This window comes from Perca fluviatilis, chromosome 14, assembly GCF_010015445.1.
Source record: "Perca fluviatilis chromosome 14, GENO_Pfluv_1.0, whole genome shotgun sequence".
Lineage (NCBI taxonomy): Eukaryota > Metazoa > Chordata > Actinopteri > Perciformes > Percidae > Perca > Perca fluviatilis.
Genome location: NC_053125.1, coordinates 10,565,486 through 10,590,242, shown reverse-complemented (window position 1 = coordinate 10,590,242; position 24,757 = coordinate 10,565,486). Strand labels below are relative to the sequence as shown.

Below are 24,757 nucleotides of genomic sequence, written 5' to 3'. Positions count from 1 at the left end.
CTCATAGACTGTTATTACTCAGAGTAAATCAATCAAACCACATCTCATTTTAATTTGTCTAAATTAACATCGCGAGACTGATTTATGGCGCGTACGAAAAAGTGAAACTTCCGTTGGTCTTTAAAAGCATCATCAAATTGCCGACACCTGTTGTCGAACAAAAAAAACGGTAGAGTCGAGTTAAAAGTTAAAATCTGTATGTTAAAGCTACAAAATAAGACAATGGCAGAGTTTTGAACTTGTTCTAATTGTCAAACAACTTTAAAAGTGGAGCGAGGGGCCAGTTGGTGAAGACATTGCGTGTTTAACGTTAGGTCCTGGAACTAAAAACGTCCAGATTGTGATGATTCACTTTCCATTGACGTTAAAGTTAGCCAACGTTAATGTTAGCTAGCTAGCTAGCTAACTAGATTCAAAACATCAACAAACAAAGAGTTTTCACGAGTCAAATCTTAAATATTTGCCCCTAAACTCAACAATGGTAAGTATGTTTCCTATGTTAATTTAAGTCTAAAGCCAGCCACTCTTAGCTTAGCTAAGGCTACCAGAAGTGTGAGCCATCTTTAACGTTACCAACGTAATTGTGGCAAAGAAATTCTGTAACTTAGTAAACTGCACTTGTAAAGCCTAATTTCAACCATCTTATTTCGTGAGTAAATGCTACTCTCACTTTCACAGTATGTTGATGAACAAAAAACATGGCTTGGCTTTGTAATTAACAGGAGATGATGAAGTGTGTGAGCCACCAGCAGGCCAGCCAGCTGCTCCATAACAAGTTCATTGTGGTGATGGGAGACTCCAGTGAGTAGTCACTTAAATTCACTTTCTCGTTTTCAAAATAATCTTTTGAAAAGGAATACATTTTAAAAGTTTTACAGCAGCCCATTTCATTTGAAAAACAAAATAGTGAATATCATCACATTTCTCTTGCATGGCAGGCAAGATTAATCCATCTATGTTTTGTTGACTGTCCATTTGCCAGCTTCCAAAAGTCAGAAGAAATCTGTGTGCGCCCTGGATGGTTTGGTTGTGAGCATGGGTCAGATTTTTACACTGCCACTTTTAATACTCTCTGTATCTCACCCTTAGTTCAGAGGTCTGTGTACAAGGACCTTGTTGTGCTGTTGCAGAAGGACAAGTATCTCACTGCAAAACAACTCAGGAGCAAGGCAAGTGATGTGTTGAGGGCTAATATTCACCAGGTTTGCACTTACTGATTTAAAAAGGTGCATGAAAGGAATTCCATATTCATGACATTGTTTTTGTTTACTGTTGTCATAATATGTGATCTCAAAAAGTTAAATATAGCAACCCTCCTCCACTAATAATAATTCCTATTTTTGACCTTCAGGGTGAGATGAGCTTTGAACAGGACTGCCTGGTGGAAGGAGGTTGCCTAAATCAAATGCACAATGGAACGGGGTACCGGGAGGTTCGGCAGTTTCAGTCCGCCCACCACCTCGTACGCTTCTACTTTGTGACGCGCGTCTACTCTGGCTACATGCAGAGCATCCTAGAAGACTTCCGCCAAGGCTTGAAACCTGATGTAGTAATTCTCAACTCCTGCGTTTGGGATATCTCAAGGTGGGTAGGTGAAGGAGTTGTCTTGCAATGCCAGACCTTCCTTCGCAGTGCTACAGAGGAGGCTCTGGCTAGTCCACACAGCATTCTGGGATGGAAGAAAAACATGCTCTGGTTTATTGGCATTTCTTTAAACCAATCACAATCATCTTGGGCGGTGCTAAGCACCGGACAGAGCAACGCTGCCTCTGCAAAATAGCCTCGGGAAGGAACTTGTTTTGGTGGAATGTGTATGTTCAGATGTTGTTTTAGTCAGATAGTCTAGCTAGCTGTCTGGATTTACCCTGCAGAGATCTGAGGAGCAGTTAACCATAGTCCTCATAATAGGGGTGCAAGATATATCAACTCAGTATCGTTATCGCAATATCACGTTGCGCATTATATCTAGGGGTGCAGATATATCGACTCTATATTGCTATCACAATATATCGAAAGTGTCGCGATAAGTATGCAATATTTTTTTTTTTTTTTTGTGGAGCTCTGCGTCCCGTCCGTTGGCTGTGTGGCTTAGTTGTTTGATTTAGCGCCAGCTTGAATCCACTCCGTGACAAACCCTACGGAGCGTACCACGAGTGTGCATATTTCAACAGTGACGGCGTAAGTGAAGAAATGGAGACAACAAAACGGAACGAATCAGAGAAGCCAAAGAGAAGTTGTGTGTCCTGTTCTCTTTATTTATTTTATACTGTCAAACCAGTAAAACAGGTCCTGTTCTGTAGACAAGGCCCTTGTTGTAAGAAAACTTGTTGAATTTGTTATGAATCTATTTTGGTGTGTTTTCCCGTAACTTTTGTTATTTTTAAGAAATATTAAAAACATATTGAAATTGATATTGCAATATTCATAATTGATAATGCAATATCACTTTTTGTCAATATCATGCAACCCTACCTCATAAATCCACCGGAGTTTAAAATTACAACACAAAGAAAGCGGAAGGTGACAGACATCTGGCCGAAAATGAGGGGCATCCGGCGAATTTCCTGCGGCACCTGAACATTCCCGGAAGTGAAACGTCATGGATATACTAGATCTAGAAACTAGATGTAGCACTATTTACTTTTTGTGAGCTGTTGTTAATGTAAACATCTGGTAATTAAGGGGCCACAAAAAGTGTGTGATTTGGAATGCTACCTGTGTTAAGATGTCTAAAAGGGTGGCTGAGGTCTAATTTATTAATTTCTCCTCACGCCTGCCTCTTGATCTAACAGCTAGGGTAAGGAAGTTGTGGGTGGAAGTTTAATAGTTCTCTACAACTATACAGCTGTGCTTTTCTACAGACTCAGTGTTACTGCAACACTTAAGTGATCAGATTTGGTCAATTCTGTTGGTGCAAGTGTGGACAGCAGTGGCACGAAGCACTGTTTAGCTCAAATTTTTAAAAAAGTTTTCCTGAAATAAGCAGTCAATGCTGTTTGACTAACCTGTTCCCCGGTGTAAGGTGTCCCTGAATCTCTCTTGATTAGTTTGTGCATAGTAAGTGACCGTTCTTTATAGGTACGTCTGTGTTGGGTTTTGTAGATACAACTCCAGTTGGCTTGATAACTACAAGGAGAACCTACATAAGTTATTTGATGAGCTGAAAGTGACTCTGCCAAAGGAAACCCTGGTCGTATGGAACCTCACCATGCCCTTAGGAGAGAGGATTAAAGGTGGTTTCCTGGTCCCAGAGGTATGTCATTGCCAAACCTCTGCATAATTACTAAACAGTGAATTTATGTCTTGTTGGGTCAAATTAGCACACATCTGTCATAAAATATTTCCTCTTACACCTTACTGGGAATTCACATGAGAGACATGATTGTTGTGAAAGCACTACGGAGGCGTACATTCATTCAATCCACATCCTCTCCTACCTCAGTAGTGGCGTCAATTTTCACATAACCAGCTGTCCTATATGTAGCACAGCTCCTTGGGAGCAGGACGGATGGCCGTGAACAAAGTTCACCAGGCTTAGGAACATCAGAAAGTCAGAGAAAATAATTAAGACTCCATTAGAAGAACTCAGAAAATTAGTTTTTATTTATTGATTTTTTTTTTTTTTTTTTTTTTTTCTTTTTTTTTTTTTTCTTTGTCACACTGTAAGCTTTAACTGGGATGATTATAAATGTTAATACACTCCCGGCATACATAGAGCAGGAGATATGTATGGTTTGAGGTATCGGTGGAGTTCAAACTAGTCACTAAATTGGGTTAGATTACAAAAAAAAAAATGTCTTGGCTTGTGAAGACCATAGTAAGGTGTTAAACTAGTTTGGTTATATTCAAATACATTTTGATTCTTTTTTTTCCCCCCACACTTTGTCTAATGGAGGGTAGGCTTATTTCTCTGCGTTGTCTTCTGACTACTGCTGCTCTACTGTACCAACCTTAAAACTTTGTCCCCCTCCCTCCTTCACCTCAGATCGAGCACAAGGTTCCCCAGCTGCGTTATGATGTGATTGAAGCCAACTTCTACAGCGGGACTCTGGCTGACGCCTACGGGATGGATGTGTTGGACCTTCACTTTCAGTTCCGCTTCTCCCTGCACCATCGTACGAATGACGGCGTCCACTGGAACGCCCTTGCACACCGCAAGATAACCTCTCTGCTGTTACAGCACTCTGCACAGGCCTGGGGGGTTACTATGCCCTGTCCACTGACTGCTGTTGGTGAGAAGGAAATGAGATATATATATATACACACACACACACACACACACACACACACACACACACACACACACACACACACACACACACAGACAGAGGAGTAAATATACTGTATACACTTTGTGTCTCCCACTTTGACTCTAGAGTTGCGACTTGCTCCTAAGCTAATCACAGTCACTCTCTCACTTCTCCCTCGCTATACCACACACACACCGGCTTGACGCACACACCAACGCACAAGTATAAACTTCAGGCCACTTACGTAGGCTACTGCGAAAGCTCTGAGTGAATCTCCGCAGAACCATAAATCAAGCTTTACTGTTAAGCTGCCTACACGTGATCCGTGGCAAAAGTGTGCGGTAAGGGAGAGCAAGAGCCAAAGCACAACGCTGGAATTTGAGTGCATCCCACGGCACTGATTTCCCCATAGGAAAACAATGGAATGGTTAGCGCAGAGCGGTTTTACCGCGGATCATGTTTAAGCGGCATTAGTCGTTCAACTAAAATATGCATTTATGACATATTATGACAATAATAATTTCATTAAATAAATTAGGCTGACATGAGTTTGTCCTTTTTAGATCATGCTGAGGTTACTGCTCAGCAGGCAGCCAATGCAAATGCTACCAAACCTGCAGGTAAGACATCAGATGATGATGATGATGATGATGATGTGTTGATTGGGATCATTTCTATTGGTTGATTTAATAAAAAGCAAGCAAATATGGGTACAATAAATCACAAACTATTATCTTCTAATATGAATTCACTGGATAGAAGACATGTTTGGGTTTGTCACTTGTTAAATTGTATACTTGATGTCCATCAGGATTAACTGTCCCATTTACAGTCAAATGTAGAAAAATGTTTTTCAATTTTTAGATGGCATCTAATTAGGAGGGGGGGAGAGAGATCTTAATTATAGCTTGTAAACTGAAGTGTTTCTCTCAGCTCTTGTTTGCTGATGCATGTCATGCTGTTTTTTCAGGATTGCATCTTAAAAAAGCATTTGATACTGTTGATCATGAAATATTCCTACAAAAATGGAACGGAGGTGTGGCCCATGAGTGGTTTAAAGCTACGTTGAAAACAGGAGTCAGTTTGTACAAGTGGGTCATCGCTGGTCAACGAGTATCAAATTTACAACAGTTTTTGCAGATGACACAATTGTGTTGTGGGGATGCCTTACAGCACATCTTAAATTATCACTAAAGAAATTATCAAATTTAAACTTGAACAAAACTAAAAGTAATTTTTATTTATTTTTTTATATATATACACAGTATGTTACATTCAGATTTAGAATTACATTCAGTGCATTAACAGTTGCCCCACCGTGACCATTCATCCTGTTTTAGTGAGACCCTGGATCCATATAAGGGCAGGGGGGATTGAAGCACCACGTACGGAGTGTAACACATAACCCATGAAACGCGACAAGGTGGCAAACAGAACAACAGAAGGAAGTGAGACGGGACAATAACAGAACTGACAAGACGGGACTGGACAGAACAGTTGACAAACATCAAAATGTATTATTAATAATTGGATAGAATGATCTATGATTCATATTTGGTTGATCACGGTTTTCGTGTTTGAAGGGAGTTGGAAAAACAATAGTAATAGGAATAGTAATTCTTAATGAAATAATTGAAAGAGAATATATTATCGAAAGATTTCTAGGTGTCCTACTTGACCACAGGTTGTGCTGGAAGCCCCACATTAAACATCTGTGCACTAAGATGGCCAGGAGCATTGGAATATTAAGTAAAAATAGAAAACATTAGCGTCACTGTGTCCACGTTTAGACACCACTCGCTGCTATTGGCCATATTCGGACACTTCCGACCTGACACACTTTCCGGTCTTTTCGCGTTACTTTACATTTCCGATCATCACCAAAAATGTTAGAAGAATTGATCTATACCCATCTAACAATCTACGTATGAATTTTCCTATATGTACATTGACAGTTGGATGTCTAATTAGTACATGAAAGTGACTTTGATGAAAAGAAGTATGAACGCTCGGGCGACAAAACTTTTACTCCTAAGGAGTTTCTATTTTTATTGTACGGGAAATTAAGGAGCTTTTATTGCATAATTCAGAGTTGTTGAAGCATGTAATTATTGTGAAGGACGGTCCGGTAGTTTACTTTTTTGGGTTATTTTTTGGGCATTTTTAGGCCTTTATTCGACATCTGAAGACATGAAAAGAGAGGGGGGGGGATGACATGCAGCAAAGAGCCGCAGGTCTGAGTCGAACCTGGGCCCGCTACGTCGAGGAGTAAACCTCTATATATGGGCGCCCACTCTACCAACTGAGTTATCCGGGCGCCCGCGATCTGGTAGTTTTGACAGCATTGATGGTACTTAATACCCCCGAAAAACCAGCAACGGCCAGTGTTTACAGCGGGGAGATGGGGGGGTATTTTACCATATCTGATCTATTGTGTGGAAGTTTGGGGAAGCGCCTACAAAAGCACCTTACAAAAGATTTGCACATTGCAAAAAAAGAGCCATCAGGATAATAAATCATGCGGGGTATCATTGGCACATTATCTGTTTTTTGAATTGACAATCGTTAATTGTTCGACATCAAATTTTAAACGATAACAAAATGACTTACCAGATAAAAATTAAAATTGTTTAAGGATAGAGAGGGGGGATGTTGTTGCATTTTTGTATATGCATTATTTGTTATTGACAGTGTTTGTTCGAGATAAATAAATCAAATAAAAATGTCAGGTTCTTGTGCAGTAGAGTAATTTCCAAAGACGGGAGCATAGCAAAGTATTATCTATCTTTATTAACACCCCCACCTCCCCTGTCTCCATTTCACAGAGCGACACCCATCAAAGGGAAATTACAACAGCTATGACGGCTACAGGGAGGAGTTCTTCAGTGATAACCCCTCTTTTGGTTACTTCAACTTTGAGAATTACCCACAGCCACATACTTCATACCATGAGACCAGACGGGTTAGAAATGGTAAGTTGGTATGCTGATATAAATGTGGCTGAGTGACCTAACCGATGCGTTTTCCATCAACTAGACCCCCTGGGGCCCGTTTCAGGAAGGAGGTTTAACAAACTGAGTCTAACCCTGATCTGAGTTGATTTACCCTGAGATGGGAAACTGAGTTTTTGATTCCAGAACAGCTGATTTGAGTTGGTTCAATCAACTCAGAGTAGGTTCACTCACAGTTAAGTGCGTGCACCACCACAATAAAAAGGCAGCATGAATAGAGCCATGATACTACGATTCACCATGGTAACAACCACAAACAAACTGGTCGGTGGAAATACTCATGCGCACATACAGCGAGTTTGAGCATATATTTCGTTGGGGGGGGAATAAAAACAGCGGCTGCTACAAAAGAGTATTTGCGTGGGAGAAAATTGCTACTAGATTAAATGCTTAAGTTCCAATATAGTGTATTAATATCATATTTAATTATAAGTATAATATTACTGGTGAAATGGTATTGAACCTATAATCTATTTCATTTAGGTGCAATCCTGCGGGCGAAAAAGTCCTAGTCCTATTCTGAGGCTGCAGCACCATGTCATTAACAGAAATAGGTAGTTATCTAGAAATGAAAAATCTATAGTCGGGGCCTCAATATCATCTCCCGACGTATGTGTGTCAGCTTCTTCATCAATGGGATCGTCGACAAAAGGAAGTGCCATGTTTTGAGAAAAAACACGTTTTCGTCTGCCTAACACAGTTGATAAACAACCCTGTTTTTTTTTTTTTTTATTCATGCAGATAACAAACTGTGCTAAAATGCGCCTGATACTGACTGAATTAATGAATGAATGAATGAATGAATGAATGAATGAATGAATGAGAGCACGCTGTGTCAGAGGGAGGAGACTGAGAGAAACTCAAGGTTTATTGAGGAAAACCTGCTCCAGACCAGGTTAGGTTCACAGACTCTGAGGTGAAGTTACCTCTCTTTCTGAAACAGGCTGGATCTCTCTCTCTCTCTCTCTCTCTCTCTCTCTCTCTCTCTCTCTCTCTCTCTCTCTTTTTTTTTTTTTTTTTTTTTTTTTTTTTTTTTTTTTTTTTTTTTCTCTCTCTCTCTCTCTCTCTCTCTCTCTCTCTCTCTCTCTGGTTTGATTAACCTCCCTTTCTGAAACAGAAAACCCAGAGTTTCCCTCATCTCAGGGTTAACAGACTCGGAGTTTTCACTAAACCTGCTTTCTGAAACGGGCCCCTGCACTGAAGGGTAAACATTTGTTGTTTTTACGTGCAAGACCAATAGGGCTGGGCATCGTTCAAAATCTTTTGATCCGGTGACAATTTCGATACCTCAGTTTCGATGCCGGTTCCTTAACGATACTTTTTCAATACCGTATGTTTTTAAAATCCATTTCAACATCAACAAAAACACATTAAACACAAAACTTTTCTTTTCCACCTTAATTGTGAATCAAAATAAAATTCCGGTAACACTACTCACTCAGAGTAACATTAATAACACTGGTTGTGCTTTTGGATAGCGGTGCGGCAACAAAAAAGAAACCTTTTTGCCACAGTATGAACATATTATAAATAACTAAACAAATGACATAGTGTACAGGCTAATATTGAGCTAACTAAAATGCAAAGGAATGTAAACAGACTTTTAGGTCAAACTGCATAATGACACAAACCTTTAACAATAAACTTGGTGACTGCCCTGTTAACCTTGAACTAATGGAGAACTAACTTGCAAATGAATGTAATGGAATTGCCTTGTTGCTGAAAGGTGCTGTAGAAGTAAAGTTGCCTTGCCTTACAACCTCAGCCTGTCAGTCAGCCACCAGGGTATAGAAACCACTGTTGTGCCTGCTTGTCTCAGAGGAAATGTAAAATGGCACCACCGCTTTCGCCTCGCCATTAATATTGCGGTCTGCGTGAAGATTTGAAAAACTGTAACCACACTTGAAACCACTTTATAGTCATCGCCGTGACTTCAGTGAAACTGCAGAGTCCACGTAGTTTACTTGAGTTTACTCCATGTCCGTGTGTGCGTGCATGTGTGTGTCGGAGCTCCGCTCTCTGTCAATATGCAGAGAGGACAGATAAGCTTGTGCTTATGGGCTCAGACGCTTTTGACACCGAAAGAGTAAAGTAGTTTCGGTCTGTGCCATAAAAGTATCGACGTTTGGTGCCCAGCCCTAAAGACCAATGTATCTGTTGGTCTTCTGATCTAGTTCCTTTTTGAAAGTGTCCTGTATGTTCTATAGGTTTCGACTACAAGCCTCCCCACCACTTTGAGCCCTACGACGAGCACCATCATCAGGACGTGATGAAGAGCCGCCATGCCAGGCGCCACTATGCTCCGTACACCCATCACAGACCCAGATTGAACAACCACAATGGTGGCTTCTACTGAGGCAGGGAGTTTTTACAAGATTCAGATATGGTCAATTTCCATTTATCTACTGCAGACTCTTGCCTCACCTGCAGTACATTGTTTCACAACAGTCCCATTTGTCTGTGAAGGTTCTAAGTCGTCCAGGTCATGGTAGTTCTGTGATAAGCAAAGGCAACTGGGCTTGCTAGAAATTCTCTCATCCAAAAGGCTTCTTCAAATCTGACTAGTGGGGAGTTCCAGATATTTACACACAACCCACCAGAGGTATCTGGAACTCACTAATAGTCAGTCCGGATCATGGATGTATTGGTCAGATTTAAAGAAGCCTTTTGGATGAGAGCCGTCTTGAAGAATTTCTAGCAAGTCCAGTTGCCTTTGCTTATCACAGAACCGTCCCATTTGTTCAACACCGAACTATACATGCTCGTAACCAGGAGCCAACATGAATCCTCAAATGGCTTAGTTCACGCTCAAGACTGTTAATGACCTCACATTCACATATTGGTCCTTTTTTCTTTTAATTTTTTTTTTTTTTTCTTTTTTAGTATGTTCTTTGCCACCAAAAATTTATTTGCAATATTTTACATTTCAAAGCCTTTTTAATTCTGCACTTTAAATGTCCGTTGATGTTTTCTATTCAAGTTGATGCTAAGATTTCAAGTGTTGTTGTTTTTTTTTTTATTTTATTTTGTTTTAACATGAATCCTTTATTAAAGTTCTAAATTAATGATCCTTCTGAATCTTCTCAATGTCCCACACGGATCAAGTATGGTATAAAGATTTAGTTTCCTTTAAGCCTTACAGGTGCTGTACTTGATATTCTGAACCTTTTTTAATATAGCGGAGGAATTGCATCCTGTGTGTGTGTGTCTGTCTCCACTTGTTTTCTGAATATCGAGTAGAGCCTCTCAAAACATTTACAATGTAATTCTTGTTCATCACTTAGATGAACACTGATTAGGAAACAAGTGTGAGACATATGGAGAGAGAGAAGCTCTGGCGTTTGCCCAGGCCTGTTAAGATGTAAATCAACCTGTGCTGTGGCACTTTAGAGGACATGTTCCACATGTTATACCAAGTTCTGGTTGTTACACTATTAATGTATTCATTTAATAAAATGAACTCCATAACAATACCTTGGCATGTAATGTGTATACTCCACAACAATGTACACTTGGGCCCAGACAGTGGAACATGATATTAGACTGTACTTTTTGGGCCAGCTCATTTCTTTGTTTGCAGAGGACATACAGGTACAATATCTCAAAATTGACATTGACACAGTGTTTGTTGCTCTGAAGTGAATTGCTTTTATTGTCTGAATTACTACAAGTACAAAAGATACAAAGGAAAAGACTCACTAGGTGCAAGTACAGTAAAAATGACTTTAGCTTTCTCCTTTTCCCACAGAGTTGGTAAAATCGGGGCATACCAACAACTTCAGTAAAAACAGGACACCTTCATAATGTGACATTCAGGAGTCAAATCCATTTGGACTTCATTTAAAACACCAGTTTTATGTCAATATAAAGTCACTGCTGTGCCTTAATGTTATTAGTGCTATAGTCTACAAATATTGGATACAATTTCCTGAGAATAGTGAAAAGCAAAAGTGATAAATAGAGAATGTTGGAGTAAAGTGGAAGCTGGAATGAGAATAAAGAACAAAAGCTTTTCTTGATGTACTGCTAATTATATCTGTGGGCCAATGGCACGCTGTCTTAGGCCATGAGGAGGCGGTGCACTTTCTGCAGCTGCTGCTGTGATAGGATGAGGCGGTGGACTTGTTCCTGTCCACGGGTGCAAGGAATGGCAACACGACCCACAAACACTGTTCCTCCCTGCTTCTCTTCCTTTGCCTAGGAAACAATGCATATATGTACATGTGTTGACACATTCTGACTAGAAAAGATCAAACTATGTTAAATATTGTAGCTGATGGTGTGTGTAAGTACTGTTTTACCTTAACATAAGAGGAGACGGGGAAGGTGGCGAAGTCCGAGGAAGCCTTAGCTCCAGGCTGGTAGGAGACAACATGTTCGGCTACTTCTCCCTGAAATGGAGAAGGGTCCAAATGTTTGGTTTTTGTATTGTTAATTTACTAACATGGTGAGGAGAACAGATATGATTCTGAAGTTGTCACCTTGAGTTTGTCCAGAGCATCACTGAGGTTCTGCAGTCGAGCTGTCTGCTCCAGCAGCTGGGCACCGGCACTAACTAGGAGAAACGCAGAGAGAGAGAGAGACGAACAATGAACCAGGACACTCGGGGCGCACACAGGAGAGGAAGGTTTGGAAACTGACACACACACACACCTGCTGTCTTCCCACTGATGTCCACCACTTTAACCTCTGAACTCAGCTTGAGCAGTGTTGACAGCATTTGGTCAGTCCTGCGATAGATGCCTGTGTTTAGTCCTTCTGGTGGCATGGAGCTTTCTTTGGACACTTTTGGTAGTTTGGGAGGGCAGAGTGGAGGCAGGGAGGCCAGCTGGGCTCTCATCTTCTCTGCCTGTAAGTAGATATACTCAGACTTTAGACATCTAGCACAATAGCACAATATTATAATACTTACTCCAACACCAGTGTACCTTGAGTCTGTTGTTTTCATTCTTGAGGTGTTTAATACCCAGTCTCTGGGTCTCAACCTGCTGCCTGAGGAGGGGGGAGTCCACCACCTGTACTTGTCCTGCCAGGGATGGAGTCAGACCTGTTGGAGAGGGACAGGGAAAATGGTGAGACATTCAATCACTATGACAGCCTGTGCTTCTCCTTTAACAGTGTTGTGCCCCCCCCCCCAAAATGTAGAGACTATTTTTGTGATTCCTAAAATTGGATTGCTGTCTTGAATTAACACATTTACCGCTATTGCAGTAGTCCAACTGCAGGCATAAAATATATCTCACTACCAGCGGGTTGAAATAGCGTCTCAAGAGGTTGAATTAGAGGCCACACCTTTAATCAAAAATTATTGTGATCTCCTTAAAAAAAAAAAAAAATTCACCTCCTGCAGATCCCTGAACTATGGAGGCGATTCCAGAGGCAGGTGTGGCTCTCAGGCCTTCTATGGTCATCTTGGATTGGTTATTAATACGTAGTTTCAGCTCTGCCTTCTCTGCCTCTAGCTGGTCGATATCAGCCTGCAGGGCATCCATTGTCTCCTCAAACTCCCTGAAGATGAGGAGAAAGGAAGGTGAGCGAGCAGGAAAATAAGCTGTGTTGAAATGAGTTCTGTGTGCTTCTCCATCGTTCCTACTTTTCCTTTTTCTTCAGCAGGGCGAGGTTTTCATCCAGCTTGGTCTGAATCTTCTCCACACGTTCATCGGCGTCTTTGGTGGAGGTATCCAGCTTCTTCTCCAGCAGGCTCAGACGGACGTTGGCCTCACTCAGCTCCTCACCCTGGGAAGAGGTGAGGTACAGCCACATCAGTTATGCCTGTTTCGGATGCTTTTCTATTTCAAACTGGCAGACTTATGTAAAACACTTCACAGAGAAAGGTTAGTGATTTTTGTTGGAGGTGTCACCTTGATCTTGAGGGACTTCTTGACCTCCTTGATAACCGTCTCTCTGTCTTCTAGTTTAACTCCTAGACCCTCGGCGTCCGTCATCTCGGCCCTGACGGTGGACGCTCTAATCTCCACTGGAGGAGGCTGAGGACATGATCAAATAGTAAGAATTGGAACTGGGATTAAGTCCTAAACGGCAGAAATATTGCTTGAATTGCAATGTCTGAATTATGGGATTCATTAACGAGAAAAAAGTTAAGGCAAACAGACACCTTGCCCTGTGGTTTGTCAGCATCATACTCTCCTTCCTGCATGGCCGTGGCCATCTTGTTCATGGTAGCGATGACGGAGGTGCAGGACTGACGCAGACTCTCTGGGCCGTTCAGGCCTTGAGAGCCATACACCTTAGAAAAAGGAGTGTAGATTAATACAACAACACAACTGCAACCTACTACTACTTGTCCCAAAACAACAACAATACTCAGGAAGTGTTTTTAAAAGTTAAGTTTAACATGAATCTAACAGCATTTGAAAATGCTTAGAACATCTGTACCTACTGATTCTTTACATTACATGTCATTTAGCTGACGCTTTTATCCAAAGCGACTTAAAATTGCTATATATGTCAGAGGTTGCGCGTCTTTGGAGCAACTATGGGTTAAGTGTCTTGCTCAGGGACACATTGGTTGATGTATTGCAGTGGGAATCAAACCCAGGTCTCCCACAGCAAAGGCATGTGTCATATCCACTGCACCATCACCACTGATTCTCAATTTAAACAAAACAGAAATACCTGATACTAAAACGGTCAGTGATAAATGTCCCATTGTCCCAAGAGAATCGGGCCAATGGAACATGATTATTAACAGTCAAACTACCTGCTCCACGGCCTTGCAGGCGATATCCTCCAGTTTGAGAGCGTTGAGCCCCTCCTGTTCTGTCAGCGGAGCAACCATCTGAGCTCCAGCTGCAGCCACCTCCTGCAGCACAGCCACCACACGGGTCAGCTGGCGCCTGCACTCCGTCAGCGACTCCGACACCTCCCAGATCAGACACAACGTGTCAGTCAAATACATACTGTGGATCACTCATTTCACTGTGAGCGTTAGTAAGTCAATGGTCATTAGAGTGTGTGTGTGTGTGTTTAACTTGTCTATAGGTTTGTTTCTGTATCCCATACCTCTTGTCCAAAGTTAAGAGCAGCGGGAACTCCAACTACATCTGTTCCAGGCATGCGACGGCGGATCTTCTTACAGAACTGTTTGATGTCAGAGCAGGAAGTGTCCAGGTCCTTTAGAAGAACAGTAAAGCCTGAGCTCTCCTGACCTGCTGCCAGGAACACCCGCAGGCGAGCTACCTCCACTCCCATGCAGTCCAGTGCACCCTGGGTAAACTGGAGGTGAGAGGTGGGGATAAGTGATGTTAGGAGACACTATTGCTATACTCTCATTTCTGTTTATTATAGGACTTTTTTTTCTTGGAGGGAAAAAAGTATGTATTACAATTGAAAGATTAATAATCTTTCTGAACAACTAAATTGTTGGGATTTCTCCTGAAATTGTTTACGCTGTACTTAACATACCTTAATGTGGTCGGCCAGCTGCACTGTGCAGTCTTCAGTATGATCTGCCAGATGGACGCTGTGCAGTTGCTGGAAGACAAAACAACAGTGAAAAACCTTAGGTTAAAGAAAGGATTATGGGGCGGTTGCTCCAAAATACATAAACACAGTTGTTTAGTATATATTTTTATTTTATAGTAGTTGTAAAACATGTTCAGCAGCTGAGAGACTCATTTAAAACAATCACATAATAGTTTTACATGAACATCGGAAGATCCTAACAAATCATGATAAGAAAATGGATTGCACACTTTTCCTTCAGGGGTTTGATTAAGTGGGTGTGTTTAAAAGACGGATACAACTCTGGTAAGTTCTTTAACCACATTTTTTTGTTACCTGATAGTACTTGATGGCCTTAGTCAGAGGTTCCACCTGAACGGTCTCATCCAGCTGATCTTTGTGCAGCAGGTCGATGAAATAATCCAGAGAGCGCTCGTGGAAGCTCATTTCAGAGTAGAGTGTACCCATGCGCTTAAAAACCTCCACGCTGCAGGTATTCAGAGCCCTAGAATCAGAGCAGAGAGGAGTGAAAAGAACAGACAAATTGTTCCTGAATTAGGTTCACAATATCACAGCAAGATTAGAATTATTATATTATTACTATTTTATTTTAGTAAAAAACAATAATTGCTGGGAGCCTATACACAATTCTCTGGAAGTAATACCATATTTTATTTCTGACACATTCGTGATGAAGTGCTTACTCTTCATATTTGTGCAGAGTGGCCTGCAGCAGGCACAGGGAGTAGACCAGTCCTGAGGCAAAACTGCGCTGTTCTCCTGGAGGCCCTCTGAGCCCCGTCCCCTGGGCCAAGTTCCCATTCAAGTCAAACTTCTCCTGGGCCTGTTTACTGATCAGCTCGGCCTACCAAGTAAGGGACACACACAAAAGCATTAATTATTACTAGGCACAGCAAAATAAATTCATAGTGATCTGGATTAGACAAAAAGATGCTTGTACTCATTTGTCCACATACCTTGCAGATAAGCCTCGGGATGAGCAGAAGGACCAGAATACAGTCGTGATCTCCACCATGACGGAGGAAGGAGTCCGGCATGAAGGAGGTGAGGAGGGATACCTGTCTGTTTGACTGAGCCACTTCCATTTTCCTCAGCTCCATCTCAATGGCCTGGGAACACAGATTATAAGCAAATGTTGTTAAAGGTGTAAACTCATCATTCCTGGCACGGTAACACACAAAGGTTTCCTACCTTGGCATAAGCCTTGGTCTCTGCAAACTTAATCTTGAAGTCAAATAGTTCAGCAGGCGGTTGTTGAACTTGTTCAGCATTTGCATTCTGCTGGCTGATCAGCTCTCTGTTGGCCTCCTGGTGCACAGGGGAAAAGCACATACAGTGTCAGAGCATCCGTCCTGTAGGCTTCCTCATCCAGTGTACAGGAGGCAAATTCCTAACAACTAAGTTGTATGGCAATAATGGTATGAATCCTCCGATTATTTCCTTGAGCATGCGTGTTTCCCTCCTCTCCACCCACCTGTAGGCTGGTGGTGAGGTCTCTGTATTTGCGGATGGTCTGCTGGTAATCAGCTACAGTCTCCTGGGCAGCCTCCACCCTTTTTTCAGCCTCTCTGACCTTTGCTGCACTCAAGTCCACCTGCTCCCTCAGTTCCATTTCCGTCTCCCGGCCATTCTCCTGGAGCTCATCGTTCATCTCATTAATGGCCTCCTATTGTTACAGGAAATAAATTCAGTGATAAATGTCCTACGTTTTTACCTTACTCTACTTCTTTTCAACCTTTGTACTAACTTCCTGGTTACTTATACCATTATGTTGCTACGAATTTACCTTAAAAAGAGAATCTAATTGTGAATACTTGCATAGTATAACATAGTTTGTATTGTTGTACTTTAATACTGAAGACAGGAATCATAAATGCATTTGTACAGACCAAATCGGTGACGGTTTCTCTCAGCTCTCTGACTTTCTCCTCCAGGTCGAGGTTCCTCTCTGTGAGGGTCTCCACCATCTCCTCTGAACCCAGAGCAGCATCCACCTGGTAACAAACAACGGTCCTTGTTTCTTTTAAATATAGCTCAGCCTAAACCTGTTCTGTTATATTCACCATATTAATGGTCAACCTCCAGAAAGCATCATCAGAGACTCATAAAAACATTTCCTCTCTGTAATCCTGTTCCTTCTCTTTTCTTGACTTTACCTGCTCCTTTAGTTCATCAATAGTTGCCTCCGCCTGCTTGATATCCTCTTGCAGTTTTTCCTTCTGAGTTCTCAGAGTCTCCAGCTCAGAGTTCTTCTTCTCCATCTGCTTCTGCAGCTTTACATGCTCCTGCTTCTCCGAAGTAGACAGATCACGCATCCTGAGGAGGAAAATTAAAACAAGGTTATTTATTGGGTTCAGACCAAAATGTTGACAGCTAAAACTGCCAAATGCCCATTCCAGGCCTTGTATTCATGGTCTCTTTTTAGGACTAAGTTTATTTATTTATACACAAACAGCTTTTAATGACATTTGACTGACCGAACCAGTGCCTCCTTTAGTCTGCCATTCTGCTCCTCCAGCTGTTTGACATGGTAACTTGAAGCGGCTCCATCTGAGCCTGCAGAAGAAAAAGAAAAGGCAACACAGTCAGGGAAAGCAGGGCATGAATAAAGTAGAAAGAAAGGAGAGACACTGATATAAGGCCTTTGCGGATTAGTGAAAAGAGTACACACCTTTCTCTGAAATCTCATGTCTAAGGATCTCCAGGTCCATGGAGAGCTCCTCCGTCTTCTCTTTCAGCGTGTCCACCTCCACTTGCAGTGACTCGGCCCGCTCTTCAGCCATCTCTTTGTCCAGTGTGGCCATCTCTATGGCGTCTGCAGTGTCGGACATCTCTTCCATGTAGCGGTCCTTGGCCTCCTGTGCCTCGCGGGCGTCCTGGGAAGAGGAGGTACAAAATACAACTCTAGAAAATCATGTATGATGAGAGCGGAGCTGCTTCTTTAAATTCTACAGTCTTAGACATAGTAATCATTTCATGTCCTACAAATTAGCATTAATTTAATCTTTGTTGCAATATATTGCAAATATCGATAATGGTATAATTCAGCGTTAAGAGAAATTGTTAGTACTTAATTTTCCTGTGTACCTTCTTAGCCTCTTTCAGTTGTTTCTGCAGATCAGCCTGCTGCTCTTGCATTTTGTTCTTCCACTCCTGAAGCTGCTCCAGCTGGATCTTGTATTTCTCGAGCTCCTTCAGCTTGGCTTTGTCCTCTGTCCGTTTCATCTTCAGTGTTTCCAGCTTCTCCTCCAGGTCCTTGACCTGAGCTCGCATGGATTCCTCCTCCTGAGAAGGATGGATGGGTGGAGGGGAGAAGCAAGAGGACGGTTTAAATCTGCCGCCTATAGTATAGTAGTATAGTATATTATAGTATTAACTTGACTTAATTTATGTCCCAAGATTTTATTTTAAGACAGTAAAGAAACAAAAAAAATTTATCAAGTACCACCACCAAAAAACGAGAACAAGATAGTAAATGCTGCTCCAAATTAATTTGCCAATAAGTTCGTCAATTAAAGCTTTAGTGCGTAACTTTTTGATATTAATGAACGTCCGTTACATTCAAGCCATTGCCAAATGAGTTGATACAAATCATGGAAGGCTTGTATCATGTGGATACACTGACAGTGTTGTTGTCATTACTTAGAATTCGTCATGGGGGAGACAGAAACCACACACTATATGTAGCTTTAACTAACTTTAACCTCTGAATTCACCACCTCAACAGGAACCGAACATTTAAGAGCTATGGAGAAAGATTAATCCATTCCCTACAAACACAATGATGGAATTGGGTGTCTGAGATAATTCATTGTGATGACATTACAAAATCCAAGTATTAAGGAAAGTGTGCTGAGGGTCATCTGATGAGTTTGTTAGTAAAGTCATGCCGGGTATCATCAGCATGCATGTAGCCATTAGAAAACTCTACCTGCTTGGAAATGGCAGGTTCCACCTGGTCAAACAATAAAAACATGGATGTAATAGGACAAAATGCCAGATATAATGGACAAATAGGAACAAAATGATGGAGATGTGACATACTGACAAAGCTGGAAGCACCGAAAAAATGAATCAATCTTTAAAAGAGCAAATGTTGATCTCCTGTGCGGTTGATATGGTCATGAATTCCATATGAAAAATGAAACGTATAACATATTGAATGAGCATATTTTTTTTGTTGTGCAGACACTAAAATTGCCTCTTCTTATTGTCAGTGACCCACCTTGCTTGGAGTAGCTGGGACCGGGACTGCCACTGCTGCAGGCGACCCGCTGGGCTGAGGAATAACGGGAGCCCCCAGGGCACCCTGATGGGAGGACAGGCCCACCTCACTCACATCACCAGACAGATGGGACAGGCTCTCACGAGACGCCTGTTGACCAAGGCAGGTAGTGTTAGAGAGTTGCTAGAGGGAGAAGATGAGGAATGAAACGGAGGAAGAAAAGGAAGTACTGTGTGGTGTTAAGTATTTGAATGTCAGTAAAGAGCTTCACCCACATAACTTTGACGAACCTAGTAGAAGAGTGAACATCCAGTATTACATGCTGTGCCGCTGGTTTCATCTCATGATAGCTTATGGGCTAAAATACAATAATCTACCTGACTTTATGAGTCTTCCAAAACCAAACATTTCACCTCCCAGTGTCCCTCGCAAGAGATGTTGTTCAAGTTCACACAGACACCACTTTGAGTTCATTTATCTGGTAGAGTGCTGCACCTGTGCACCGAAGGATAACAAACCACCAGTTTTCTGTGACAAAACAGATCACCACTCCCAGTGAAGTAACAGGTGAGTTACCCTGATATGACAGAGCGTACCATGCGCGGCAGGTTGGAGCGTCCGGAGGAACGTACCAAGAGGGAGGGGAGGGAGATGGCAGGCGTAAGACGACTTGGAGTGGTCCACTGCCACAGTGTGATTATAGAGACTGTGTTAGGACTCAAGAGTTATTTGTAAAACTCAGCTGCAAAGTTAGCTTGACGGTACAAAATGAAACCACTTTCTTATTCGTACACATTAGAATTAGCAAGACGGTTATACAAACATCCTGTTTTTTATGGTCCCACTGTATATGACATTTGTACAAGTGCAGAGAAGTACAACCAGCGTTTTAAAAACAGGTTTAAAAATAAAAAATAAAAAAAACCTGTTCTTTAAATAAGACACTATTATCAGACAAAGTATGTACTTATCATACAACACAAAAATGCATGGCCTTTGAAACGATTTCAAACATTTGAAGCTGCGCCCTTGATTTAACTTGCCAAGCACCCACAAAAAGTTGGAACAATAAAATAACAAAACTTTTCAGAATCAACTGCTGTTTTTCACCCCTGTCTGCTGTAGACAAGCTCACCTTGGCAGAGCGGCGGGTAGAGGACTGGAGGAGAGGAGGAGGTGAGTAGCAGAAAGAGGGAGGAATGGGCACACACACACGCACACACACGCACAAAGATATACACACACATACATCCAGTGGTGAAGCAAGATAATAGATTAGCAGCATATAAGAGGCATACCCACTGTTAGTTCATGTCCACTGATCATAGTTGTGACGGCTGCATGCACCATTTAAAACCACCTTAAAGAATAGCTCTTCTGGATGACTCGAGCCATAGGAGCAGAATAAAATGTGAACTCATGCAATGGTGTTAAAAAAAGATATCACTGAATTGTGGGGCCAAAAGGAATGACAAAGACACCATAATACAACGTATTATGATACACATATTATTAGGGTTGGGCATCGAGAACCGATTCCTACTTGGAATCCATCGGAATTGTTTCTTTATTGGAATCGTTTGGATGATTTGGTTTCAAATCTGATCATGGGTTCCAAATTTAACATGTGCAAGTTGTGGTTTCCGTAGCGGCCAGGCGCTTGTTGTGTTGCAGCCATGGAGCACAGTAAGCGGTGCTCTAGTGTGGCTTTATTTTACATTGAAAAAGCCCTGTCAAACTGCCACCCACCTTTGAATAAAAATAAAACTTTCCTCTTATTTGTGAAATAAGCATATGACCCGTTTCAAATCCACCACTCAAAGAATCGGAATCGAGAATCGATAAGAACCGGAATCGAAAGGAAGAATCGGAATTGGAATCAGAATCGTTAATATCCAAACAATGCCCAAACCTACATATTATGATATACGCCTTACAACAGTCGTAATTTCACATCTAAATGTTTGTGCTGAATGCCTTTACCAGAATAAAAAATAAAATGAAATGAGCAAACAGATCTGGTGTACAGAACGGAGGGCAGCCACAGAAAAGCAAGAGAAAATACAGTATGAATGACATCTATCAACGACAAGAGATGTCCCGTGCAAAATTCAACACGTAAAAGAATCAAATAAATACAAAAGACGAGTTTCCACATTAGTGTGATTAAAAACAACCAAGGCAAAAGCAAATGTGTTTAATTTAAATAGTTCTACCTTCTTAACGTTCACAGGTGTCTGCAAAAGGTTTTCAGAAAAACAAAAATGACTGAGAGGCAAAACAGAAACCGATTAACATTGTACAGAAAAAATGGGGGGAACATTTTGAAACAAAGCACCTCTAGTCTGGTTAAGAAGTCTGATTCATCTTGGTTAACACATTTGAACCTACCTAACTGCTCTGGAAAGGACAGGAATTGAATTAAAGTGTAAGTAAATAACTTTAAAAGAGTGAGTACATGGACATCTTTCTTAAATCCACACTACATACAAAGATCCAAGTTTACTAAACTGACAAAGGACTTTAAAAAAGCTGTGTGGTGCATATAATTGTTGCCTACCTGCTTGGTTGTTCTGGGAGTCTCAGGAATGTCTGGAGAAAAGAAATTAAGAATTATTATGTACTGTTATTATTAACTTGGAGGTACTTAAGGTACAAAAGTATGAATTTCAAACACAGCTGTGGTTCACACTCACCTTTTTGCCTGGGTATCTTTGCAATGCCTGACTCAGGAGTATCTGGTGAGGTTGCACTGGAGCCGTCTTCCACCACGTGGAGCTGTACAGAGTGACAGAGAAACATAGGTGGTGATCAGGACAACACGGACATGAAATGGGAGCAGGAACAAATGTTTATTTGTGGTCATAAATTCAAAAAAAAAGGTCCTCAAACAACAACCAACAAAACCATTGACACTTTTCATTCTAATTAAAGTATACATGCATCCTTACATCACAACAATTCTTTTTGTCACTAACCTGGGACTGTCTGACAAATATCCCATGATTTTCCTCACAGGTGAAGTATCGTTTTCCCTGCACGGTGCCATCGTTCTTGCCTTTGGCCTCATCCAGTATGACACCCACCCATTTCCCAGAGGCAAAGAGGGTGGCACCGATATAGGCAACAGTTCCACGCTGACCCTTCCCTATCACCTCAACTGTAGAGCCAATCTATGAGAAGAGGAGCAGAGACAAGAGGATAAGACTGTGAGTCATTATGCACACTAGTAATTTGTTTATTTCCATTCATGTGTTCCTTTCTTTTGTCTGTATTGAAAAGTGACCTACCTTTGGAGGTTTACTACTCTCCACTGTTCCTGTGCTGCTCATTTTGCTGATCAGTTGGCTGGTCAGCTGGAGGATTTGGGATATACACGTGGGGAAGTAGAAAGAAAGAGGAGGAAATGTGGAAGAGAGAAAGTATAGGAAGGTTGGTTGCCAATGGGAACGAGGGGTAAGGTGGGAGAAGTAGAGAGATAGGGAAGAGGAAAGGTGAGGTGAGGTCATTACATACCAGAGAATTTATTGTTTTAATTTCTGAATTCTTCAGACATGGTGACTTTTTAGATCGTAATCTCGGTCAAATTGACGTAGCTTACTATGTATGAGTATGTATGACAAATAATGATTAATACTGTACACCAGACCTGCAAAAGACCGGAACAAACAGTATTGTTTTATGTGTAACAACAATGACCCATAATTCTCCCTGCTCCAGCTATTAAGAGCAATCTTAGAAATCAAAAATATTCAAGGACAGAGTCTTAAGGCCACAAAGCACAGCAACACACTCATGCACCCAGTCATATGTCCTGACTTCATGATAAACAAGGCATATCCCTGCCTTGCTCACACAAAGATGCTTATTCAAGACAAACTAGGACTGCACTAATCCTTTTATGAAGCTGTAGGGACATGTGAATTCACGCTGCCTCACAGTTCTAAACTACAGGGCAAAAAACTGGATAGAAAAACTTTATCAAAGCCTTATGATAGAAGCAGAGTTTTGCAGAACCCTCTAGAATAAATACTAATTGAGATTAAGGGGAACAAATCTTAACCATAAAGGACAGAAACTTCATTTTCTCCACAGGATATCTAGAGTTAACCAATTATATTCTTCTCGTGTGAGGACCCAATTTGCAACCAAGTGAACCCTGCATCAACTGTATGGTGAGTGCCACAAACCTTTACCTTTTTATAGGTTTAGCCATTATAATGTAATGATTTCTACTGATTAAGTGCATCAAACAAAATTAACACTGATGTACTAAATTAGATATTATTTAATAATGAGTGTCCATGTTACTCACCCGGGGGGTATAAGAATGTCGTCTGTTCAAAGCCATATTAGCAAGTTATGATGGTTTCACCTCCAGTACAAAGATGGGGCTTAAGTGGTAATTTTTCTCTGCTATATTACTGCTTCCTCTTTTCCAGAGAGAGGACAATACAAGACTGTTATTTCAGGGAGGGATCATATGTGGTGCATCACAAAACGTCACAGCTGATTTGAACTGATGAAAAGGGAGGGTAATATCTATCTGTCTTCCCACAGAAACAACACATGGGTGTTAGCTTGATGCTTTACATTGAGCCACTTGAATAGTGATGAGATAATCAATTTACTGGCCTACATTTATTTAGGAGTAGTAACGTGTAGAGTAACTGCTGTGTCTTCCACCTTTCTTTGATACATTCGCTTGGTACTGTTATTTAGAGTCAGGTGCTAGGTTAATTGAATGATTTGTTTTTATTCTGTCAAAAAACACAATGCAATAAAAACAGCAGCTTTTCGACAGAAAAGAACAAAGTGCGATAAGAAGAAATGCCATGACAATCAAGCTAGCCTGCTGTATTGTTGCTGCATTGTTAGCTTGAGTTACGTTCAAAATAATACTGATAGCCATACACAAAATTACTTTAAAATCGCTTAACCTTACGCTTTACTTTGCCATATGTTTACTTAGACATCAGAACTGAGTTAAAAGCAAACGTTAGCTAACGTTAACGTTAAAACCGGCCAACTCGGCTTAGCACGCCAGCTAAAGTCACAAAGAAAGGTAACGTTACAGTTACGAAACGTACACAGAATACCTGTATTCAATAATATAGCTTACCTGGCATACACAGAGATTCCTGTCTTTAAATGTAACTGTTTAAGGTGTTCATGCAGATAGCTAAACAATGATCCTCTGTTGTTATTTTTTTTGGCTACCTAGCTTGAAAATCCGGTAGTCTTTTTCGTTTTGTGACAGGTCACTTCCGGTGGCCTGACAGACCAAAGATAAGATGACTAGTGAGAATTAGCGCCCCTGGTGGCTGCAGCCATTCTTGGATTAAAAAAAAACAACTTAAATTTACAGCCCACTGCATATTTGGGATGGGGTGGCCTTTCTTCCTTTTGTCCATTTTACTCTTTTTTTCTTTTTTACAAGGTCTTCATGGGAGCTTCTTAAGGACCTAAAGTTTGGGACGTTGTTTCTTTTTTGGTCATATACAACTATCATGATTGTTACAATTACACATGTAAAATAAGTAAAGGTACACAAAAAAAAATTATCCAGACTCAAAGCAATTCAGTAGTTGTTGGTTAATTGAATTTGAATTCAATTATGGATAAGGATGATTGGGCAAATACAGTGTTTAAAGCAAAGAGTTAAAGAAGGGAAAGGGTAGAAGTAACACAATACGATGTTTACCAGTAATTAATATTACCTATCGGTTTTAACACAGCATTGGGTGAAATACGTTAATGAGAGAGAATGCATAATGTAGATCATT

The 24,757-nt window shown here is 41.1% G+C and overlaps 2 protein-coding genes across 7 annotated transcripts; one reads left to right on the top strand and one right to left on the bottom strand.

Annotated features, from left to right (window-relative positions):
- Positions 1-125: 125 nt before the first annotated feature.
- fam113 (family with sequence similarity 113) lies at positions 126-10,734 on the top strand. The gene is made up of 9 exons (XM_039822692.1): positions 126-481; positions 723-801; positions 1,090-1,169; positions 1,352-1,584; positions 3,103-3,253; positions 3,986-4,232; positions 4,814-4,870; positions 7,076-7,222; positions 9,469-10,734. The coding sequence occupies exons 1-9, from the start codon at positions 479-481 to the stop codon at positions 9,615-9,617; spliced, it is 1,146 nt and encodes a 381-aa protein (XP_039678626.1). The 5' UTR covers positions 126-478; the 3' UTR covers positions 9,618-10,734.
- A 151-nt stretch (positions 10,735-10,885) lies between these two features.
- On the bottom strand, positions 10,886-24,246 carry LOC120573171 (dynactin subunit 1-like). Of its 6 annotated transcripts, XM_039822686.1 has the most exons (33): positions 24,094-24,244; positions 23,287-23,404; positions 22,262-22,327; positions 21,950-22,144; positions 21,668-21,749; positions 21,532-21,563; positions 21,188-21,208; positions 20,107-20,130; positions 19,568-19,654; positions 18,972-19,121; positions 18,678-18,701; positions 17,834-18,031; positions 17,418-17,622; positions 17,224-17,302; positions 16,903-17,062; positions 16,636-16,740; positions 16,221-16,412; positions 15,938-16,054; positions 15,703-15,855; positions 15,430-15,590; positions 15,062-15,230; positions 14,687-14,755; positions 14,285-14,497; positions 13,983-14,144; positions 13,377-13,508; positions 13,123-13,248; positions 12,855-12,997; positions 12,603-12,769; positions 12,190-12,308; positions 11,915-12,110; positions 11,743-11,816; positions 11,563-11,652; positions 10,886-11,458 (listed from the first exon to the last, which is right to left on the bottom strand). In XM_039822686.1, exons 2-33 carry the CDS (start codon positions 23,320-23,322, stop codon positions 11,321-11,323), a joined length of 3,885 nt encoding a protein of 1,294 aa, XP_039678620.1. In that variant the 5' UTR covers positions 23,323-23,404; positions 24,094-24,244; the 3' UTR covers positions 10,886-11,320. The 6 variants fall into 6 exon arrangements, with proteins under 6 accessions (XP_039678620.1, XP_039678622.1, XP_039678623.1 ...); XM_039822688.1 differs by lacking the exon at positions 23,287-23,404 and having other exon boundaries at positions 24,094-24,246; XM_039822689.1 differs by lacking the exon at positions 19,568-19,654.
- Between the last annotated feature and the right edge of the window lie 511 nt (positions 24,247-24,757).